Genomic DNA, 22,393 nt, shown 5'->3' on the forward strand with positions numbered 1-22,393 from the left:
GTTGGCTTCTAATTCTTATAATGTTGGTAACTGGGGAATAATATTTCTTGTGCATTAGGTTTTTTTTTTTCTTCTTGCCAGCTACTTTTACATGAAAACTGAAACTTGATAAAACTAGCATTTGTTTCCGTGTAATAGCTAAGATACTTAATTTTAGAAATAACTGATTCTGATAACTTGTGCTTCAGAGCTGAGATGTCAGGCAAAAGAAGCATTTCTCCAGTTCTCAGAGCTGATTGGTGTAATAATCATCCTGTTCTTCAGGGTTTTAACATAGGTTTCTGACTTTTGCGTTAACTGTTAATTAAAAAAGTTTGGATGAGTAGAACAAGGTCTCTTTGACTAATTTCCAGCTGATTTGTAGGCCTTGAGCTGATTTTGTATTTTCAGGAACTAGTCTGAAAGTAGTGTTGGGGGGGTAATTCTGCTCTGATGGAGCAGCTCGCCCTGTCAGAAACTGGTTTATCACTCAGCGTGCTCAAGCTGCTGGACCTGAGCCAGGGATTTACACCGTGCCAGACTTTCACACCGTGAACAGATGTGTACTGCTTGATGTTGTTACCTTTAAAAGTGACTTTGACTAGAGTAATCCTAATCTGAATTGTGCTTTTGTAATTTGCAAACTTCACAATAAATTGCTTTATTTTTTTAAAATTACAGTAGTATTAATGCTGTAACCAGTTTTGGAACATGCATGCTACTGGCATGGAGACTGGAGTTGTTGCAGAGTGCTGAGGCTGGGGACGTGTCCCTCCCCAGTCTGGTACTTACCTGGGACCTCTCGGGTGGAGCTCTGCTCGAGCTTCTGACTACTACTTTCTTACAGGGATGGTGTCAGAAGGGGTGTCAGAGACAAGAAAAGAAGCAATTGGCACAGATGTGTTGAAACCAGTGAGTAAAGTCAGTGTCCTGGAGGAAACCTCAACACCTATCACTCCCCCAACATCCCCAGCTTCTGTGACTGCCTGGGGTGGTCGCTCTGCACCTACCATAGTCAAGGATGTGAACCCAGAAGTGCTCAGGAGCGGAGTTGCCTGCCTGCCAGGTCAGTAGCTGAGCCAGAATGTGTCTGGGAAACATGGTTTGTAGGAGGGCGGGGGAGATAAGTCTCTGTTTGCAGCACTGCAGACTGGTGTCAGTTCCATTTCTTTTACCCTATACCTCTCCAGAAGCAATGTTTCTTGAATCCTTTAAAGTTTCTGGATGGGAAGGACAGGAAGTAGAATTTCCCTCTCATGAAAGTAATGTTAACTTGCTCCCAGGAGTCTCAAAATGTTAACCAAGTGCATATGAGTCAGAAATACCAAATCTGTGGTCTCATACCAGTAGCTCAAAAAGAAAAGAGTGAGGGTGCAGCTAATAATGGGCTGGTGGGCCTGACATCAGGCCTGGTCAAAAGAATAGGAGCTTGATTCATTTGGTAGTTAATTAAAGGACAGGAGTTTAGAAGGTCCTACTTGACAGTGCCCTTGTAAAACCAGTTTTATTCTTGGTAATTAGAAGTTTGGTTGATTAAATGTAGCTGTCTAGATATAACAAATTTTTAGAAAACATTTGATTTTGTGACACACAGTGTTGAAAGGAGTATCCCAATGAGTATCCCAATGAAGTGTGGATGAGCAACACATGGGATGAATGATAGTGTGGCTAAATAACAGATGACAGAACTAGTTATCAAGGGAGGACTTCCCAGAATTGTTCTGCTGAGATTAGTTGTAGGTCAAATGTTATTCAGTGTTTGCATCTGATGCAGCAGCAAGTATCAAGTTGCTGCAGATAAAACTTCTGCATGGGACAAATATTGGCAGAGTGTTAAACAAAGCTGAGGCTGTTGGAGAGAGCAGCCAGGATCACTTGGTGTGCAGGGGCCACACAAGAGATCTTTGTGTTCAACCAAATATGAAGTAAAGTAGAGGAAGTCAGAGCTACCTCTCCAGTGCAAAACAGCTGTTTGGCAGTGTCTGTGTAAGCAGCCTCTGTGGGCTTGTTTCCTTCCATAGCCAGTGAGAGGATTGTCCAGTGTGGGGTGGGACAATTCTCAATCGGTTCTGGAGGCATGTATGAGTTGAAAATTGGACAGAGAGCAGAGAAGAGATCAGGTAGACCTGCGCAGTGTGGAGAAAGTGGGAAGGAGACCAGAAAGGCAGCACAGTGATTTCCCACTCAGTGCTGGGGCTGCAAGACTAATTTTGACCTCAGATGGGTAAAGGAGAGGGGCTGACTAGCCAGATTCAGAAAGTCATTTTACCTCTGCGTACTTGTTGGTGATGCCTCTCAAATAGTCTGGGCTTTTCTGATGCCTTTGTTCTAAAAGGAAATGGTGAATATTGGAGATGGTGCAGGAAAGGGTGACAGTCATTGTAACTGAATTGGATGTCTTATGACAAGAGACTGGAAGGTTGTTTATCCTGTAAAATGATTGAGAATGAGATGAAAACACCTTTATGCAGGTAAGGAGGAAAGGGAAATAAGACTTTTCCAGTATTCTGGAAGGTGAAATGAGAAACCAAGTGCAGGGCAGAGTTATGTTACATTCAGACATGTAACTTTGCATTGGGAGGTAAATTGCTAGAACAAATTCCAAAGGAGGATTTCTAATATGGTCTGCTGATCAGGTTGGACATTTTAGGATGTGTACAACAGCCAAAAAAATTACAGAGTTTGAGAGGGGTCTTTGAGAAACTCATAATCCATGCTATTTGAGAAGCTCATAGTCCATGCTATTGTAGAAGCTTGGCTGTGTCAGCTCTAGTAGTTTCCTTTGTCACAAATTCCTATTGTAATATACAAGTGCTAAACGAGGCAAATGCACTTGAGTATGGGATGAAGGGATGTGCCCTTGAAATGCCTTCTAGTGGGTACCTTCAAGTGGGTTTGGTACCACTTCCAAGAGAGTTTTTGTCTAAGGGAGGAATAGCATTTGCTGTAGAAGTAGTGTTGGATTTGACTGACATCTCTTCCCTCATGTGTCTCCTTTTGGATTTCAATGGGCAATCCTCACACCGGAGGGAATGCACTCACCACTCGGTTAAATGCTTTGTGTTAGACATTGGTAATGATAGAATAAATACATCAGGATGACTTCTATAATGAATAGCATGTAAGATCTAATTCATAAACTAGTAGCTGATGAAGTTAGGAAGAAATTTTCCTTTCAGGAGGGTTTCAGTCCTGTATTCTGCTCTTGAATCATCTGGTTAGGCCACTGTTGAAGACCTAGCCCTGGTGGCTGAGGTTGCTTTTTTGACTTGGTCAGGCAATTCCCAGGCTCCCATATGGAAGTTCAAGGTTTAATCCAGTTCTGGTGATGCCCAACCTCTCTGATGGACAAAAGATGTTGTTTCAGAGTAAGAATTTTTTTACTGAGCCTGGTTATTGAGCCATTTTTTCCAGTAACTGAGTGCTTTGCTTTTGCTTGTTTTCTGATGATCCCCTTAGCCTGTGAAGCAAGGCATATTAATAAGCTTTTTCTAATTTCTCTCCAGCTCTTTGATTATATAGTGTCCAGAATACATTATTTCAGGAGTAATAAAACTCCTCCTGAATCACACAGATGATGAAAGATTTTGTTCCTGCTGTTAGCAGGAGAAAGCCTGTGTCTCAGTTCTGGTCCCTGGGAAGGAGAAAGCCCTGCTTCTAAATGATGCCCATCTGTGTCTGTGGCCCTTACTCAAGTCACGTCCTAGTGACAGATTGAGATCACACCACATTTTTCTGTGCTTGGGGCTATCCATCTGTATCTGTTTTACCTGTCAGCTCACATGCCTGTCCCTGGGATGGGAAGAGAGGTGGTCCAGGACAGTATCTCCTGTGGTAGCAATAAAGTTCAGAAGACACAGAAAGACATAGCTTTCTCTAAGCCTCTGGATTTGTCTTGTGCCTGGGTTTTTTTCCCCCTTCTCTCTCATACAATTTGTATGACAGGAAACAGCTCCTGTTCTTATGAATTACTTGTCACGCAACAGAGGTGTAGTTCCTACTGTTCTCCCAGTCACTTACCTGCCTGGTGACCATGCATGAGTGCAGAGCGCTGGTTGCTTTGAGCAGGCTGACTCCCTGGGCACTACCTGCTTTCCAATGGCAGAGGCAGCTCTAGGTCTCCAAAGTGGGGTGTCTACCTGCTCTTTACCTCTCCTTTGCATCTGGAGAGGAGGCTGGATGTGATTCCAGAAATGGCACTGTTATGTCCTTCTCTTCAGAGTTCTTGGTGCATGTTGTGGTTAAAGCCAGATGATTGTTTACTTTTAGGAACTCATAGAGCAGGCTTGTTTCCTGTTATGAGCTATGTCTCTGGACTTTTGGAAAGCTGGGAGCAGAGTACTGTTGTTCTGGCTAACTGAAGCAGAGGGATTTCTCCCTCCTCAAAGTATCACAACTCAGCTGTGCTGCCCATACTGTGCCTTATGTATTCCCTAGGCACTGAGCAAGCTCTAAGCTAATGAAAGCCTGGAACTGACTCTGCCCTTGTCAGAGCTGTGGGCAGGCAAGAGTGTGCTCCGGGGCTGTCTGCTCTGAGGAGCAGCTCTGGGCTCCTGCTCCAGGGCTTTGCTCCCAGGAGATGTCTGGTTCCATGCTAGGATCAGCCTGTAGTGTGCGTGTCTGGTCTCATTAGGTTGCACATGTTGTTCTGCAATCCTGTCTGCGTTCTCTTGTCTGACAGCAGGGTGAATATGGTAACGTAAGTGGAGATGAGATTATTTGAGTTTGAGATTCTTGCTTTTCTCACAAGGTTGTGTTATCATTAGCCAACTTCATCTGTATTTTATGAAGAATGTGAGCTTGGGTAGAAGAGTCCAAATTTGACACTACCATAAGAAAAAGGAAAGCAGAGCTCAGCTACTTCACTCTGCAGCAGCATTTGGGTACTTTGCTGTAGGCTATAAACACACTCCCAATCTGCAGCATGCACTATATCAAGATCTGTGGAGCATTTCCAGGAAGGTGAGGGGGGTGGTAGCAGGGGAGTATGAGGCATACTGACCTGGAACCAGGCTCTGACTTCCTTGTGTGACTTTTCCCCCCCCTACCTCTTTTTACAGGTACCAGAGATAAATCAGGACGTGCAGTGGCCATAATAACAACAAGGAACACAGCCTGGTTAAACCCTCACTGCAATACCACTGAGCTTGTACGCCTTCTTCTGTACTTGCATAGCATCCCAAGGTTTGTGATGCTCTTGGGCTGACAGCTGCTCCCGTGTCCAGTTTGCCTTTCAGGGGGGTGAAAGCCAAGGCAGTGAGTGGAACAGGTTGACTTTATTGGCCTAGGAACCTGGTCCAGACAAGTCCTGAAACTGTACAGATGGGGATGTCCTGCTAGGATGAACGGGCTCATGTTCAGTAAGCACTTTGGCTGTATTATTCTGTATGTGCTTTGTGCATGTGGTGTGATAAAATTGGGTATGTACCAAAGGTTTTCACGCATCGCCATGAATCCAGGCTATTCTTACTATCCTTCACTAGCTCAAAGTGGGATTTGGGAGCTATGATGGGGTAGTCATGCAGCAGCTCTGTGATACAGAGTTGTGACATGATATTTTAGGGCCAGGCCTCCAAGCTGAGAGGGAGGGAGGATCTGCAAGGGTTGAGAAAATCTGCCTTGATGTCTGGCTGAGTTTTTGGAGTTTGCAGGCTGGAGTTTGCTGCATTACTCTTCCTGTCACTGTGACATTCTTACCCCCCAGCTCATCTCAGGCTCTACTGAGACTGTTTTTCTTTTAGATGATTAAAATAATAAGAGGTAAAGCTAACTCCCTGTCAGTGATTGTTTTGAGGCTTTTAAACCATTGATAAAGGGAGCAGGCTTAATCCATGAGAAAGCTTCTGGTATTTGTGCTTTGGTTGTTATGCTTCTCCCTTCAAATCTGATTCTGGGCAAGATAGATGCTGGATCTAATCCAGAATGACTGTTCTTGGGAAGCAGTGTGGCTAAGGCCAAGCTTGTCCCTGAATGCAATTAGGAAGGACTGGTTTTCCTGTGTGGATTATACAAAGTGGGTATCTGCACCTTTGCGGTCAGTGAGATGTGTCCGTGAGATGTGTCCTAGGAATTGGAGAAATTGAAAGTTCAGGTGGAAATAGCAAAAACTAGTAATCCAGGTGATGGTTTTCATGTATATATTTTGGTTAGGGGAAGGTGGACAGTGTCCTCACAGAGCTGTAATGTAGTGGGTTTTTTTCATCTTTTCATGACTATGGGCTCAGTTTCCAGAGTTTTGTTGATTTGCATTGCTGTCAAACATGACCTCTTTTTCTCTGTTCTTGCAGACCAGAATGTCAGGCTTTGGGTCTGACTGTTCTTGTGGATGCTCGTCGCTGTTCACCAGTTCCTGCTCTCTTCAAGGCATTCAGCATATTGCAGGTGAGCCTTGAGCTTGGGCAAAGGAGCACTAGTTGGCTTGTCATCTTGGTTGCATGTTACATCTCCATCTGCTGCTTATGTCTCCATCTGCCACCTGGCTTTCAGTTGGCTTTGGTAGGTGGAGTTATGTACCCGGCCCTGTTTTAGGAGAATGACCTGGACTTGCCAGACTGCAGACAAAGCAGAACACCTAAGCCAGTCTGAGTTAGGGGAGAACACCCCTCCCCACCCCTCCAAATTTGGTTCCCTCTCTGTGCTGAGAACAGCACGTACCCAAGTCAGTCATGAATTATTGTGTGCTCAGAGCTGTTGTCCCCGGCACAGAGAGGCTGTGTGAGATATGCAGGGATTTTTGCCCACCACAGAGAAGAGAGGAAGAGGGGCCTCTGCCTGCTACTGAGAGGAGGGAAGGATGCTGCTTGTCATGCCAGGTGGAAGAGCCCATGCAGCTGTTGATGTGGCTGTCAGTGAATGATTGGAATCGGATGTGCTGTAACTCTATATTGCTTCAGGTCAAAGGCTTTCATATAAGTCACTTGGAAAGCAAATGGGTTGTGTTTCCCCCACTCCCAGATAGGAGCTATCTGCTGCTGTTAGAAAGCCAAGGAGATGCTGGGTTGTAGCTGTGACTAATCTTGTTTAAGCAGGTGTTCCTTTTAAATCAGAGCTTAAGTCTCTTAGGACTCAAACTCTGCAAACTGGAACAGGGCAACAGAGCCACTGCACCCCTTTAGAGACAGCCAGCATGGATTCTCCAAGGGCAAGTGGTGGCCGACTGCTGCAGTGGCCTTGCTTGCTGGAGTGGTGGCCTGAGTGGAGGAGGGAAGAGACATGAATGTCATCTGCCTGGAGCTGTGTGAGGAGGCCTGAGCTGTGGTGCCCCACAAGGTTCTTCCCTCTTGCTGAGGGCAGGCAGAGCCTGTAGCTTCTTGCCCCTGTTGGCTACTGGCTTGGGGCAGCCTGGAGGAGCCACCTGTGGGGCTGCAGTGGGTGCCTGGCAACAGGGTGGGGTGGCTGGGAGCAGGTACAGCAGCCCTTGAAAGCCCCAGGGTGGGAGGGTGGTGCCCAGGGTTGTGGGGCTCAGAGCTGCTTTCTGCACGGGGCCATGTCTGTGAGTCCTGCAGAGAGCCATCTGTCCTGGCTGCCCCGCCAAAGGGCTGCTTCCCCTGGGGAAGGGACAGGGGAGTCCCACTCTGTGATTGCCTGCACTGCTGGTGCTGCCTCAGCCCTGGGGACAGTTCAGTGCCCTTTGGGGCTTGATGGGTCTGTTCTAGGGCACAGCGATGCTTTTGCACCTCTTGGGTGCATTTCCCGCTGCCCCCTGTGCTCCCCCCATCCCACGAAGGCATAGAGGGGGTCTGGATAAAGGGCTTTTAATGAAAAATAAAGAACAAAACGATCATGAAAAGATAGATGATTATCAGAACCCCCACTCCCACCCTCCCCAGAACCTCCCAATCCCTACAACAGCATAATCCCTCCTTCCTGTCCCAGCACTGGCTGCAGGGGCCTTGCGCTTGCCACCAGGAGCCATTGCGCTGCTGTTTCCCATGCTTTTCCAGCCTGATGTGGTGCTGGGCCACGCTGCCCTGGGGTAGTGGCAGGAGTGTCCTCGCATCCTGCTGTGGCTCCTCAGGCCTCATCCTGATTCTCTGCTGTCCCTGGGCTTTGGGACACTGCTGGGATAGTGCTGGCTGGTCCCCACTGTCCCCAGGGAGCAATCCAAGCTCCCCCTGGCCTCTTCCAGAAGCACCCCAGGCAGCACAATGTTGCCAGCTGGAATCCCCACAGGGTCCCTGGAGGCTTGGACATGGAGGGCAGAGGGAGATGACTTCACTTGCTAGGGAGATGTCAAACACTGGCAAGGAGTCCTTCTCCATGGGGACCTCGATGGCCAGGAAGATGTTGTGACCCTGGCCAGCGTCCTCCTCCGTGTGGACATTGGTGGCCAGGGAGATGTCCAGACCACATGGGGAGGTGCCCTGGTCCATTGCCACATGGTTGCCTGGGGGGCTGCCACTGCCCAGGGGTGCTGTCAGGGGTTGGCTGTGCTGGAGAGGCCATGCTGGCTGTACTGTCTTTTGAGGTGGTGGCAGCAGGGGGCAACAGTTTGAAACTGAAAGAGGGGAGGTTTAGATTAGATTTAATGAAGAATTTCTTCACTGTGAGGGTGATGAGGCCCTGGCACAGGTTTCTCAGAGAAGCTGTGGCTGCCCCCTCCCTGGAAGGGTTCAAGGCCAGGTTGGACGGGGCTTTGGTCAACTTGGGCTAGTGGAAGGTGTCCCTGCCTGTGGCAGGGGGGGTTGGGACTGGATGATCTTTAAGGTCCCTTCCAACCCAAACCATTCTATGATTAATGTTTTAATGAAGTTGGTGTCTCTGGTTTACGTGCTTCAGTGCCACATCTGAGGGTTGGGGCTGAGTCAGAGGTCTGTCCTCCTGCTTCCTGGGCTGGGTGGAGCTGTGAACTCTATCAACATGCCCCTTCTCTGTGATGAGGGAGTAATCTGGTGCCCTGCTTGGCTCTGCAGAGGCAACAAACAAGTTACCTTCTCTTTTATGCTGTGCCCACACGGCAGTGGGCTTGCTAAAGATTTTGAGTACTTTGTTGCCCATGGTTGCACAGTTGTCTTAATGGAATGATTTGGAAATCAGCAATGCATTGAGACACAATGTGCTTTTTGAGTTCTCAGTCTCATACAAGCATGCCAGGAATAAAGCCATGCTAACCTTAAATTTCCTACCCTGTGAAACTAGACGTGGTGTTGGTGAGGCGAGCTCTTTGCAGTGCCTCTGTAACCTGCTGTGAGGGCTGTTTGGCTCTGAGCAGCTTGTTATCAGGGTGGTGCAACAGTTAGTTAACAGGGATTAATGTGCTGCTGGAGTTGAGTGTGTGCTCCAGGTAACAGTGACTGACAGAGGCTTGATTACTCTGCTTGTTTTTGGATCCTTACCCTGACTCTTCTGCAGACTCTATAAACGGGACCTGTTCAGCTAGCTCATCATCTGGTTATGGCACAGGAATAATCCCCTGGCTCCTCTGAGCCTTTTGGATATCCTTAGTGTTTGCCTCTGATCCCATGGCAGTACTCTCATCTGCTCTGAAACAAGGACAGAGAAATACAGAAAACTGCCTGTAACGACAGTGAGGCAAGCTGAGCTTTCTAGAGCGTAGCAACGTTTGCTGGCCAGTGGATGCAGAAGCACAGACTGTATGCTATTCCTCAAAGGTCACAGAACAGATCATCTCCTTGGGGTCGTTTCTGAACGTTCCTGACACATCTCCCAGCATCTCTTACCTCTGGCAGACTGTCTTTTGGAGCTTCTTTCTCTGCTGTTCTGCTCTTTACTTCAACAGGATGATATTTACATGGCTTTTGTGAAGCCTGCTATGATAATGTGTGTAGAATCTGTTCAGTGTTGAGATCCAGTGTTGCTTGTTCAATTTTGAATGGAGATTTTTTCCCCCGAGCAGTGAGGAATGCTGCCTCACAGTAGGTAAGCACAGATCGGATGCCCTAGTGCAGAGTCCCTTCTTGCTGCAGTGCTTGGATCTGTTAACCCTAGAGAACCTCCCTAAGGAGGGAGCTCGGATCCCACAGGTTTCTGGTTCAAGATCTGTCAGTCTGAGGAAATACTTCACTCTTCCATCCTTCCAGAAGAAATGTGTGAACAGACTTTTTAAGTGCTAATAGATAACTTCTGGTGCTAGCAGGTAGCTTTCCCTACAACACTGGGAGACTGCTGTCTAATAGCCACCTTGAAAAGTAGTGAAAGCTTCTCACCCTCTCTGCCTTCAGGGTAGGGGGAGTTGTGTTCTGCAAGACTTTCTTCCTTCTTCCTTTTTAGACTATGGGTGACTGGGAAATCCTTCTGTCCCAGACAGCACTGGGAGCAGGGGCAGAAAGCGTTGCAGCAGAGCTAACTCTGGAAGGAGCAAGGAGGAACTCTGGCAGCTCTGCACGGAGAAGAGAAACGTGCAGTGCATACATGCTGCAAGAATAGATCACGCTTGATCCTGTGGGAAGCTGCGTAATGATGCTTTGGAGCAAGGATTTTTGCAGAGGTAAATGCTGCTGTGATGTTTGGTCACAGGTTGTCACCAGTAAGCTCTGTGCTGTGGGACCTGTTCAGAGGAACTTTACTGCTCAGTAGTGCTGGTTGGTGAGCAGGCAGGGTGTGTACATACATGGAATGCTTGTGCTGGCCTTCAGTGAACAGGTATCTGGGATTTCCCGCTACCTGAGTCTTTAAGAGTGAGATTCTTTTAGATTTTGCATCAGTGTGAACACTTAATCCTGTACTCTGCTGCATCTCTGTGTGGGTTGGGAAGGGAAAAGTCTGTTCCTGAAGGCAAAGAGGTAGTACAGTGGCCATTGAAAGCAGAAAAGTTGTGCACAGAGCTTTGTGTTCAAGAGGTATATTTGCATGCCCTGTTACTGTGGAAGTATGAAGGACCTTGGTTGGATGTTAAAGACCAGAGAACTCCTATTACTCCATTACAAGTGGTCACTTTGAGATTGGCCATGGTACCTGGGGACTCTCCCATCTGCACAGGCATTCCTGGCAGCCTGTGTTTCAAACTGTGCCAGTGTTAAGTCTGGCCATGGGCTTCTGCTGGGTCAGGAAGCCAGAATACTGTTTGAAACTTCAGTCTGAGAAAGATCTAAGAAAATATCTAATTCTGTTTTTTAAAGAAGAATATTAAAAGGATGGGTGTTTACATGGTGCTTTCCAAGCTCCTGTTGATGCCCCTCTATTCTATACTGTCCCCACTGACTTTTTTTGGAAGGTGAGGAGTTCACTTACATGTGTGTGACTCTTTTTCTTTGCTTCCAGTTAGCTGGTTTTCTTAGCAAAGGTGGTAAGAGATTGCAGAAAGCTGCAGGAAATCTTCCTCAAGTAGCGTCTTGCTGCTTCCAGCTCTGCCTGTCTCCTGAGGCGCTCCTGTAAACTGCTTTAGTCAGTTTGGATTGCTCCATCAGTGCTAGATGAGACTTACTTATCTTCAGCTGTTTAAAGACAAAAATATGGCAAAAAAATACTTGATTTCTCTGGAGGTATTACTGCTTCTTGGGTTGGAAAACCCTGAACTTCTCCCCTCACAGCTTTATTTGTGAATTGTTTTTCAGTTTCTATTTTCAGGAGTAATGAGCGAGTGGTTTGACTGTTGTAACCTTGTGTTACACCATCACTACCTTTATCCCTCACTCAGATTGCACATCTCATGACTATTGGAGGGAAGAGGGGTTGGGAAAGAACAACTTTTTAGTGCCATGATCTGTCTTGAAACTGTGGCTAGTCTTCATCCTTCAGTACTTCCTAGCAGACAAATTCAGAGTTGCTGATATGGCTGTAATACCTCCCCATCCTCTCTTTAGATGAGCTCCAGTATTTACCTAATACAGCCTAATTATGCAATAAATTATTTTTGGCCTTTTGATCACTGTTTGAGTAACAGTGAAAGCGTTAATAATTTGCTTTGGAGAAGCTGCTCTGAGAAGACTTAACCTCGCATGGTTTTGGAAGGTGTTTCAGTTGGGATTTTTTTTCCTGCCTGTTCAAAAGGATCCTGTTTTAGGACTAGATGAGAGAAAAGTCTTTTCCTCTGCTCTGGAATCTCTGCTGCTGCTTTCACTTGCAGAATTGGGTCTGCTTGTATTGGTATTGTTTCTTAATTGCTGCACTGGGCCCAGTGTCAGGTTAAGCAGCTCAGTATCTGCTGGTCCTCTTGCCTCTGTACTGGCTCTGCTGCTAGTGTCGGGTATTTAACCCTAAACACTGCCGGAGCTATTTATTTAAACAGAGTTCCCCTGCTGTCATGGCTTGTTGTGTGGCAGGTTCCTTGCAGCTTGAGCAATACCAGAAAAGATTTGTTGCTTGACAGTGTAAGAGATGTTTCCAGAGACAAAGACCATCTAGGAGACATCTAGATGGAATGGCTCTTCTTTTTAACCATGTGGAATGACAGACAGTTCTCTTTGCTCTCCTGGTCCAGGCATCATGTATATAGTGGGCCCTGTCTCCATGGTTTGGATCTTTCTGCTACATTTCCCTCTTCCTGCTGTCTCTCTTTGTGCCTGTTTCTCACTTCCCTGTAGAGTGCTTCTATAATGGGAGAGCTGCTCCCAGATCACACAGTTTGAACTACAGCAGCCAGACATCCATTGTATTTGGAATTTCTGTTGGATTAACAGTAGCAACAGGATGCAAGTCCTTGATTGTGAGTTGGCAGTAAGTAAAGACAAGATGATGTTTTTGGCACTGTGGAGGAGAAAAAAACTTCCTTTCAGTTAGGAGAAGTGACCAGAAAAATTATCAAGAAAAAACTTTGACATTGAACATAGTAGGTTTTGTTGGTGGGTGGTGGTGGTTTTTTTTTTACCTCCTGACACATTTCCGTCTGTAGAAGGCAGAGGTTTTTTTAGTACAGCCAAGACCTGACCTCTTTCATTGCTTCCTTAAATACTGCAGGACTAGTTGGTCTGAAGGATACAGCCTTGGTGCTCTGTAGAATGGCCTTCCCTATACCTGGTGTCTACCTTTCAGGCTTTATCAATACCTTTGAAGAATAAATTGCTATCTCCTGTACAAACCTGGTGTGGTACATTCTCTTTAGCATCCCAGGCAGGTTGGTAATGGATCTGCGCTCTGTTCTGTTGTAGGACATAGATCCTCATTGCATTCATGGAGTACTGCTTCTGGTTGAAAGAGATCTGACCTTTCGGATGGAGAAGCCACCAGCAGGACAGGTAATGGAACCATTCATCCAGGGGCTGCTGGGGAGCTCCTGATAGCCTGTATTTAACTCTCCAAACAGCAAGTTCTCTGTCCACTGATGTTTCATGTGAGAATAAACATACCTCTGTAGTTGTTCTCTGTATTTTATGCTTGTGGTCTCTTATGGGTGTGGTATTTATAGGGTTGTAAAGTTTGTGAGCTGAACAGATCTCTGTCATGCTCTGTTTATTGCTGAGTCCATCAGTGACATTTGTGCCATAATTATGTCAGTCTACTGGGGCCCTCAAAACACAGGAGGTTTGTTGAGACCATGGATAGCTGTATGGAGGGGGCCTCCACACCCAACAGTCATAGAGATGATTTTCACATTCTGCTGTTAACAAGGGGGGAAATCCTTGGTCAGGAAGAGATCACGTTAGGCTAAATCCCGCACTCCATCTGTTGAAGGTACTTGTTGCTTCCCTAGATTTTGCATATCTCATGTTTCCTCTTGTCATAACTGTTGCTGTCAGTGGCTGAGAGACTTCTGGAAGAGGGGGAAGAGGAGATGAGTATGTGTGTGAGGTTCCCTTTGCAGCTGAAGTGTCTGGGAAGATTAACAGGAGGTGCTAATGGAGGAGGGAAAATCATCACAGCATCACTGAACACCCCCACTAGAAGTAAATCTGCCTTGGTATGAGAAATGTAGGCTCCCAGCCACTCTGTGGTGGATGAAGAGTATCAGACTGCATCTTAGTCATCTCCCTCTGCTTTAAGACTGTTACAACCTACAAGAGTGGACTGAAATTCTGTGCCTGCCAAAACCCTGTAGACTTCAGAGTGGGCCACGACCTCCCTTTTGGCTCCTGTGAATAAAGACATTGTGAATAGCATCAGGTTTGCTGTGTGTGTGGTGTGCTGCTCCAAAAGGCTAAGGAATAACAAATGCTGTTAGACCCTTTCCTCATAGCCCTCATGTGGAAGAATTTGAAGTCAGGAAGGGGGCTGCAGGTGTGTGCATTCAAGGAGAGCTAACAGAAGACATTAAACACATTGAACAAATCCAAAGTGTGTAGGAGGGAACAGAGCAAAGGCTAATAAAGGCACAGGCATGCAGGAGGAATCAGAAGCATCATCGCTATTTTGGGAGGAGGTGGAAACTTCACAATGTGTGTTGGGGGGATTAAATGTCTGCACCTGAGTTTCTGTGTCTGGGCTGGCTTCCATGTACCTGCAGGAGCAGTTGTCTGTTTCTCTGAGTATAAAAATGCTCTGAGAACTTGTCTTCTGCCAGTCTGTAGGATATCTGTGTCAAGATCCAGGAAACACTTGGAGCAAATAGCTGCTGTGATGAGTGGAGAGTTGAGGGTAGGGCAGAGGTGAGTCCGTTAGACTGTTTTTTCCAGGAAGTGAGATGGGAAGCTGGGGGCTGGATTTAACCTCTCAGACTCTCCAAACAAGTGCAAATTGCAGCACGATGTGGGAACGTGTGAGGGAGTTGCTCTGCTTATACTAAGAGGTACTGGCTCTGGAGAGGGCTGGCTGCTGCCAGACTTCCATCACAGACTTCCATCACAGATGTTCTGCTTGGTGAAACAGCGTGTTGTGGCCTGCATTCCCTCAGGGTTCACCCACTAAGCTGTACAGCAAGCTGCTCTAAGATTTGTTGGGGTTTTTTTCTTTCATATTGTAGTCATGTTGCAGTTATACACTGTGTGCCTTGTTTCTATGCAAGATTAATAAAGAAATAAAGGATACTGTCTTTCATTAACTTCCCCCCTTCTTCCTCTAATACTCACACCTTAATGCAAATGTGCTTTTATTTCTTCTATTCCTGTGCAGTTTGAACTTCTCACCTCCATGAAATCCCTCCATAAGCACATAGACAGCTCACAGCTGCCTCTAGAACTGGATGGGACCTTCCCTTATTGCCACCGGGACTGGTTAAGCTTCCGCATGGTGAGTAGCATGTCCTGGATTCTTTGGTATCCGAGAGAAGAAATGACATGGTAATAGAGCTGAAGCAAGAGGAGCCTGTCAACAGCTGAACCTACAAGCATTAAAAAATAATGGTTCCTGTAATAGCTAATGTATGTGAATGAATTTCTGTTATCAAAAGAATACTAATACTGTTTTCATAAAATGGATGCACACTGTGGCCTATTGGCATGACTGCAGGAAGTAACATTTTAGTTTAACTCATCTGTTTGAATTACATTAATTCTTCCTTCCCTTCAAAATATGGTCAAATCTGAAACGGAATCCTGTTTTGTTGCGATATACAGTGGCACTTCTGTTATATTTGGAGGCTTAAAGGCAGATACTTCTTAAACCAATCTCAGGAGATGTTAGTTTCATGTTGCCATTGAAGTAACAGTCAGGAACTTGTGCATAATAAAAATAGTTAGATCTTGTTGGTTTTGGAGCAAGTTCCCCAGACCAACCTAAGAGCTCCAGTAAAAGCTGCAGTCCTTGCAGGAGTGAAACTTGGAAGTTCCTGATAACTAGTTCACATATTTCTAGGAACATCTTTTTCCTCCTTTAGATGTAGTTGACTTATTTACCAAAGTTGTCATTAAGAACTCTTTAGAAAGCATCTAAACTAAAAATACAGCAAAGGTTAATCCAGGGGGAGCTGGCCATACAAGGTGAGCAAGCGAAAGCTTCCCCATGCAGATTCCATTCACTGAGATTTAGGGCCAGGGTAACAGCAGGAGGCAGTACTAGCACTATGTTCCTTCTCCCTGTTTGACTGCTTTGAGTACACCTTGCTACCATGAGTCTGTCTGACCTTTGTGCTTTTCTCCAGAAAAACTGTGGCCCAAGGGATCTACAGTGAACTGTACCCAGATGTTGGATTAGAGCCAGCCCAGGGTGCAGGGAGGCTGACCACTCTGTAGAAATGTTTGACCTGGTCCAGGTTAAGCCTCAGAGGTAGAAGGGCTGAAACTGCAGCATCCAAAGTTTGTAAGGAAGGTAGCCCTGGCAGAGTGTGCTGCAGGCACCAGTGCAGCACGCACCAATGATCTGTGGCAGGACTGCCAGTGTTGCTGGCCATGCAGCAGGGTATGTGCAGACTGCCAGAACTGCAAAAGTAGCATCTGTGGCACCAATACCCACACGTGTACACTTATGCTGTGGAGGGAGCATAAGTCCTGTGGATCATGTGCATGTTGAATCTTTATAAGCTGCATTGGCACACTGAGACTAGACAGGATGAAATCTGTAACTCTGCATGCAAACTGGCTGTCTTCATACTGCTCACCCTGGTGAGTGTTTCCTTCACTCTGGTCACCTCTGCTTCCAAAAGATTCAGTGGTCTTTTGGCTCTGACCTCATGGCCCAGAGTGCTCTCTGGCACATGGCAGCATTTGAAGTAGGTCAAGATATCATTGATAATACCACTGTGTTGCTGGTGGCAAGCTTCAGCAGTTAGCATGTGCCAAATGTTAAGCCTAACTTAACTTATTTTAGAACATATTTTTAAAATTAACAGCTAAAAGTACTTGCATGAACCTGTGCTGATGCAGTAGAGGTACAGAAGCGTGGTCTTGGTGCCTAGAACTGAATTTGAGAATTCGAGATTTATTTGGCAGTGAGGAAGCAGAGAAGCTTTGCAAGAGGCTGTGAATTAGTTTTCTGAACAGAATTGAGAAAAGCTTGCAAGTTGAGGCGCTCTGTGCGGAAGGATAATTCTTGAAGGAAAGAGCATGATATCAGACTACTTCTTGTTTGTGTCTTGCATCTTAACATGCAAAATGTTACCAGAGGGAGTAAGTGTAGGAATCAATCTGTATGGATTGCCTATTTATACGATGTACCATGTGTGATAATGACCCGTATGCTCAACCCCTTTAGATCTGCAGCTATGTGGCAAACAGCATTCATTTCCTGTCTGGGTGATCTCACCTGCATCCTGCTTGCTAATCTGTCACTGCTGGGGCTGTTCCAGCACTCCAGGGAGGAGGAATTCAACTCAGTAAAGATTCAAACAGCTGCTTTTTTGTTTTGAGCATGGCTGTTTTGGAATCGTTGTTTCTCCCTTCTCTGATTTCAGTGGCTAGAGGGTGGCATCTGACAGTATTTTGGCTTTATATCACTGACTTTTCTAAAAAGTACTGTCTCATGAACCCCTGTGAAATGGGGGGGGGGGGGGGGGGGGGGGGTTGAGGAGTTTTTTCTGTTCCCCCACAAAGAGAGGAGGGATTTCAAATTCATTGGTAGTTTAGGGTGCTTAATTGTGGAAGCTTTCTGATTTCCTAATCTTTAATTTACACTACTTTTAATATGAAGAGAAATTATGTAAAGTAGATAAATTCCAAATACTTGTTCTATGTGCTGTTCCTCCAAAATTCATGCATAGTGATTCATCTTAGTGGGAAGTTACATGAAATTCTAATAGTAGAACAATTTGGGACATAAGTGGACTAATTTTTTTTCCCTGTAAAGCATGACCCGTATGAGCCATGAGTATGTAAGTTTGTAAGGTCTGCATAGAGGCCTTGGTATAGCATGATGCATCTAAAGCTTTCTGATGGCTTTGCTAATACACCTTCACTGAATTGAACCCTTGGATTAATGTGTTTGATCCTCTCCTGATTTCTGTACTTTTAACCTCCTTCAAGCTGAAAAAGACATGAAATGATAATCTCTGCCTTGGTCCTTTCTTCTTGTAGAAGCTGGAACACCTGCTACAAGGATGCCAAGGTGCTTGTGCCTTCCTCCAAGGAGCTATTCATAAAGTGGAACCTGGAAAATTACCAGATAGATCTGAGGTAGGCATGTCCCTCACCTTGTATCAGAGGTGGGCCTGAGACAGAAGAGAGCAGGAGGCTGGATAGCTACAGAAAAATTGTAGCTTTGAATTTGCAAGTTGTTGTAGCAGGGTATTCAGTGTGCTTGTGTCACTGCGGAGCTGTCAGGACAGTGGGACTAGTAGAAGCTAATCCAAATGAAGTGGTAGAGGCTCCACTGGGTGTAGAAGCTGTTTCTCTGATCCCTTGGTGTCACCCAGGAGACCTCTTCCTCAGCAGTGCTTGTTGCTGGTGGGTGCTTGCTCCAGCATTGGAGTGCATTCCTAGCAGCTCCACAGCTCCGTAGCTGGTCCTAGCTTTGGTGTCTCTAGTCCTGAGCAGCTGCTTCAGTCTGTGCCACACCAGGTTGGCTTGAATGGCCTGGAGTAAAGTTGGGTGACAACACAGACTGTGTTCACCAGGCCGAAGCTGTGCTGTGGTTCCAGCTTTGCTGCCTCCAGAAGAGAAGTTTGGAGGGTACAAAGACTGAGCCTGTGTTGCTGCCAGCATTATATTATAGGAAGTTGCTGACAGCTCTGCACTGAGGGTCCCAGCAGTAGAATGATGGCAGATATAGTGGTCCTTCTGGGGTGTACATCCCCATTCTGGATATGCAGCCACACACCTTCATGGACATCTTGTCCCGCTACTTGGAGCTGTGCAGGTTCAGGCTCGAAGAACAGTAGGAACTAGCTGTGAGTGAAAAGTGAGGCTGGGAAGCTTATTCTTTCTATGCCTAGCAAATGGAGTATGGACAATGATAGGAATTAGGTTTCAATTTTAGCCTGATGAGGAAAGTATGAAGAGTGTAAGGAGCACTCTTTATCACTTTGAACTTGGCAGGCTTGAGGGAAGCAGCTGTGGGAATCAACCTCCCTCTTTCCTAGGGTGGGCCAAGGTGAGATCTGGGGTGTGTGTGTTTTGGATTGGGCGCTGCTTTTTGCCTGTTCCCTCATTACGTGTAGGTTGCAGTAACTGCTCATCTCACTCTTGCAATCCCTCCAGGAGGCAGCTGTGCTGCTGAGAAATTACAGACAGTTGATGAAGAACGTTCTTGAAGATGCACGGCTGGTCAGGCTGCAGCTGGAGGGTGGAGCGCTCCTGGCCAGACTGAAGAAAGAGGAATCTTGTGTCACCCTTACCCGTGACTACAGGTGAGTCCCAAGAGTGGAAGAAGAGATGGAGATGGGCAAAAAGCAGGTACTGAGAGGCTCTGTGAGATGATCCATTGTTGCTGCGAGCTAGAGAGCAGCTTCGTATAGCAAGGCCTTTTGTTGAAAACAGCAAAGGTGGAAAGTGTAATGAATTTTATGCTGGCTGCCTCTTCCCCAGTCCAAAAACTTGTCTGGGTGGATTCATTTAGATGGTTGAAGTTCCTTTTCCAAGCCAAATCAGACTTTTCTTCTGTAGGGGAGAGTGGGCTGGATATTTTGTGCACCTCCAAAACACAAGCCTTAATTCACAATGTCAGTGATGAATGTTTAGGTCCAGGGCATTATCGCCGTGTGATTTGCCAAGGCACTCCTTATGCAAGGGGATTTCCAAGGACCTTAACTGTGAGGAATGCTTTCTAGCTGAAGCAAGCTCTGATCTCCTCGCACATTGGTACGGTTTGCACAAACAAATATTCACTGCCCATTTGCAGAATTGGTATGAGAAGCAGGGGCTGAGAGACACCAGCTGTTTGAAATCCCCAGGGCATTGCACAACTCCTGTTTGTACTGTTAAAACACCTGAAGCCTATCAGCGTGTGAAGGCCTCTCTGCTATGTGCTGTGCAAACAGCAAGGTAGAAAGACAGCCCTTGCACCCAGGGGCTTCCAGCCAGAGTGGGAGATAAATGCTGGCATGTGGGTGCAGACAAGGGCGTAGCGGATGGCAAGGCGGCGTGGAATGCCTCCACACAACCGCAGCCTTGCCCTGGTTAAACTCCCTGTTGCCATCACAAGCTGGGAGGTTTTAAGGGAGGGAACAGAGAGAAGATAACAAAATAGCTTGCAGGTTTATCCCAGCCAAACATGGGAAAAGAACTATGTTTCTCTTTGAAAATTCAGCAAATGGATGACAGTGCAAGTTGCTGCCTGTCACTGGGAGATGGGGGTCAGCATTTTGGTGCTGAGTGAGAGGGAGTGTGGGGACAGGTGTAACTGTTTCTTTTCCCTGCTTGCTCTGACTCCTGTCAGCAGCTCTGGCCAGCTGTGCAGACACAGTTCTCTTGCTGAACTAGTGAAGTACTCCTGATGCAATTTTGGGAATAATTAGTACAGTATAGCCTTTTTATTCTGCCATGATGTGAGAAGCACAGATGATATGGGTTGTTTTGGGGTTTTTTTAAGCAGCACACAGCAACTTTAGAGTCCTAGGAGAATGGATGTGCATGCTTTTTATGTTTTGTCTTGGTTTTAAGCTGGGCCTGTGTTCTTCTGCAGGGAAATGATCAACTTTGAAACCTGATCTGACAGAGCCCCTAAGGATAATTTACTGCTTTAATTATTTTAGCAAGGGCAGGGGCAGGGGATACACACACAATTCTTTGTCTGCACAGTGTCTGGGTGCCAAGGATGTGTAGCATGTTCTCTGACTGAAATTATATTTGTTGCTTGCTGGTATGAATGGAGAGTGTATGCTCCAGGTAAAATATATGTGACTGTCTCTAGCCTGAGGAGTGTAAATGAATATAGTGGGAGAAAGTTACTTCTCTTCTAGCTTGTGGAGTAGTTGCAGAAACTAAAATCCATGCACTATTTTAATTGAGGAAATGCTTGCTCGTCATGTAACTCGGGGCAGAGGACTAAGGAAGTCAACTCTTCCCTCTTTCATGATCATTTTAAATGGGGAAGAAGCTCTATAACTTGGCCAGAGAACTCTGAGGCACTGTTGGTGGAGCCTCCATGGCTCTGTACTTGCTCCTTCTCTCCAAACCAGTGTGCAGATACTAAAAGTTCTGAGTTCTGCTAACCCTATAAAGACTCCTATGGTTATAATTTTCAAAGGCTTCTTTAACAGGTAGGATCAAAGCAGGGTAGAGACAAAATATTGTAGTTGGCCTACTAAACTAGCATGAAGTGGCTGTTGATCTGTGTGGGCCCAGTACTAGATTTTTGACTGGTGATGTGTGAAAATGGAACAGGACTGGTTGTGTCTGTGCACTCATCAGGGCCTGTTGTACTGCTTTTCTGAATTTTTAATTGTAACATCTTGATCAATGCTTAACAGTCTTTAATTCTACACCTACTCTCCCAATACTTGAAATCAAATTATTTACAAAAGCAAGTCAAATGGCTTTACCCTTCTGAGCCACCTTTTGGCTCTTGTGTTAATTGTGTGTCCCACTGTTTTATCTTCTCTCCTGTGGTGCAAAAGCCTGATCAAGCAGAGGGTCATGACTGCCAAGACTTCTTGGTCAGAAGTTGATACCAGCTGTGATCAAGTAACTGAAAATGTGCAAGAGTTGCATATAAATAGAGGAAGAAAATTTATGAGCAGTTTCCTGGACTCAGCTCCACTTAATTAAAATATGCCAACCAAAAGTGCAGAGCTAAAGGTAAAAACATGCGATTTTCTTAAGAGGCATAAAGAAAGTAAGCCCAGCTGCACTGTCACCTTGGGATTAAACAAGCAAGAGATTGACTTGCTTTTTTTGCAGGGGATATGTTTTGCTAGCTCTCACAGCTGTCTTTCTTGCTAGCTTCATGTAATGAAATGAAGAGCGGGAGGTGGTAAGAATAGAGATGGACAAACCTGTCTGAAAACACTTGACTGCAGGTTAGAGATAGTATGCTAAAATAGGCAAGGAAGCCGGCTTGTGCTCTGTGCAGTCAGATGTTATCTGCCAAATACCTTTCTGGAGCACATAGCAAACAAGACTTGCTTTAGTCTTTCTTTAGTAATGAAACCCTTCTGTCGGGGTTGGATTTTGGCATATTTCCCCGCTCTTCCCTCCTGGAGAACCGAGATGCCCTTTGGAATGTTTTGTGACCCGGAGCAGTGGGATCTCATTGCTGCTCAGGTCTGACCCAGGCTTTGTGAGGGTTTGCTAAGCCAGTGACATGGCTTCTCTCCTGGATAAATTGAACTCATCCCATGAGAGATGTGGTCATGAAGGAGAGATATATTATGGTACATCCAGTTGTTTCTCTGGCACATGCTTTGAGCCTCTGGTAGTCCTTCCTGGATGGTCTTATCCTGAGAGATGCTGTAGCACCACAGTAGTGTCTTTGATTGGTAACACTACTCACTTTCTGTTCCTAGTGTGAGCTGATCAAGAGTCTGCACTGCTTTCTCTACCAAGTACTGCTGTAAAAGATAGCCTTACCTATCTAGCCACTTATCCACAAAGGGAAAGAAAGATGTCTCCAAGCAGTCTTTCTGGATCTCAGCCTTTTCCCAGCTTAGAAAGGAGGAGCTCTGTCACCAGAACATGTATCCTGCAGGCAGCCCATCATAGGGAGTTGGCTAAGGGTATGTGGTGTGCTCAGCTGGTCCCACACCACCCTCCTACCTCTAGGAAGACCAGGCTGA

General features: G+C 46.0%; 1 protein-coding gene across 6 annotated transcripts in view; it reads left to right on the forward strand.

Annotated features, from left to right (window-relative positions):
- PLEKHG4 (pleckstrin homology and RhoGEF domain containing G4) overlaps nt 1-22,393 on the forward strand; it is a 92,044-nt gene that overhangs the window by 30,395 nt on the left and 39,256 nt on the right. For all 6 annotated transcript variants that reach the window (XR_003399206.1, XM_026856675.1, XM_026856677.1 and 3 more), the window contains exons 4-10: nt 827-1,045; nt 5,040-5,163; nt 6,267-6,360; nt 13,026-13,112; nt 14,923-15,039; nt 17,757-17,855; nt 18,879-19,027. Coding sequence is in view for 5 of the 6 variants with exons in the window: in XM_026856675.1 (XP_026712476.1) it covers nt 827-1,045; nt 5,040-5,163; nt 6,267-6,360; nt 13,026-13,112; nt 14,923-15,039; nt 17,757-17,855; nt 18,879-19,027 (889 nt within the window). In the remaining variant the exon portion in view is untranslated. The remainder of the gene's footprint in view (nt 1-826; nt 1,046-5,039; nt 5,164-6,266; nt 6,361-13,025; nt 13,113-14,922; nt 15,040-17,756; nt 17,856-18,878; nt 19,028-22,393) is intronic.

This window comes from Athene cunicularia (genome assembly GCF_003259725.1).
Source record: "Athene cunicularia isolate RWA chromosome 11 unlocalized genomic scaffold, athCun1 chr11_part1, whole genome shotgun sequence".
Classification (NCBI taxonomy): Eukaryota; Metazoa; Chordata; class Aves; order Strigiformes; family Strigidae; genus Athene; species Athene cunicularia.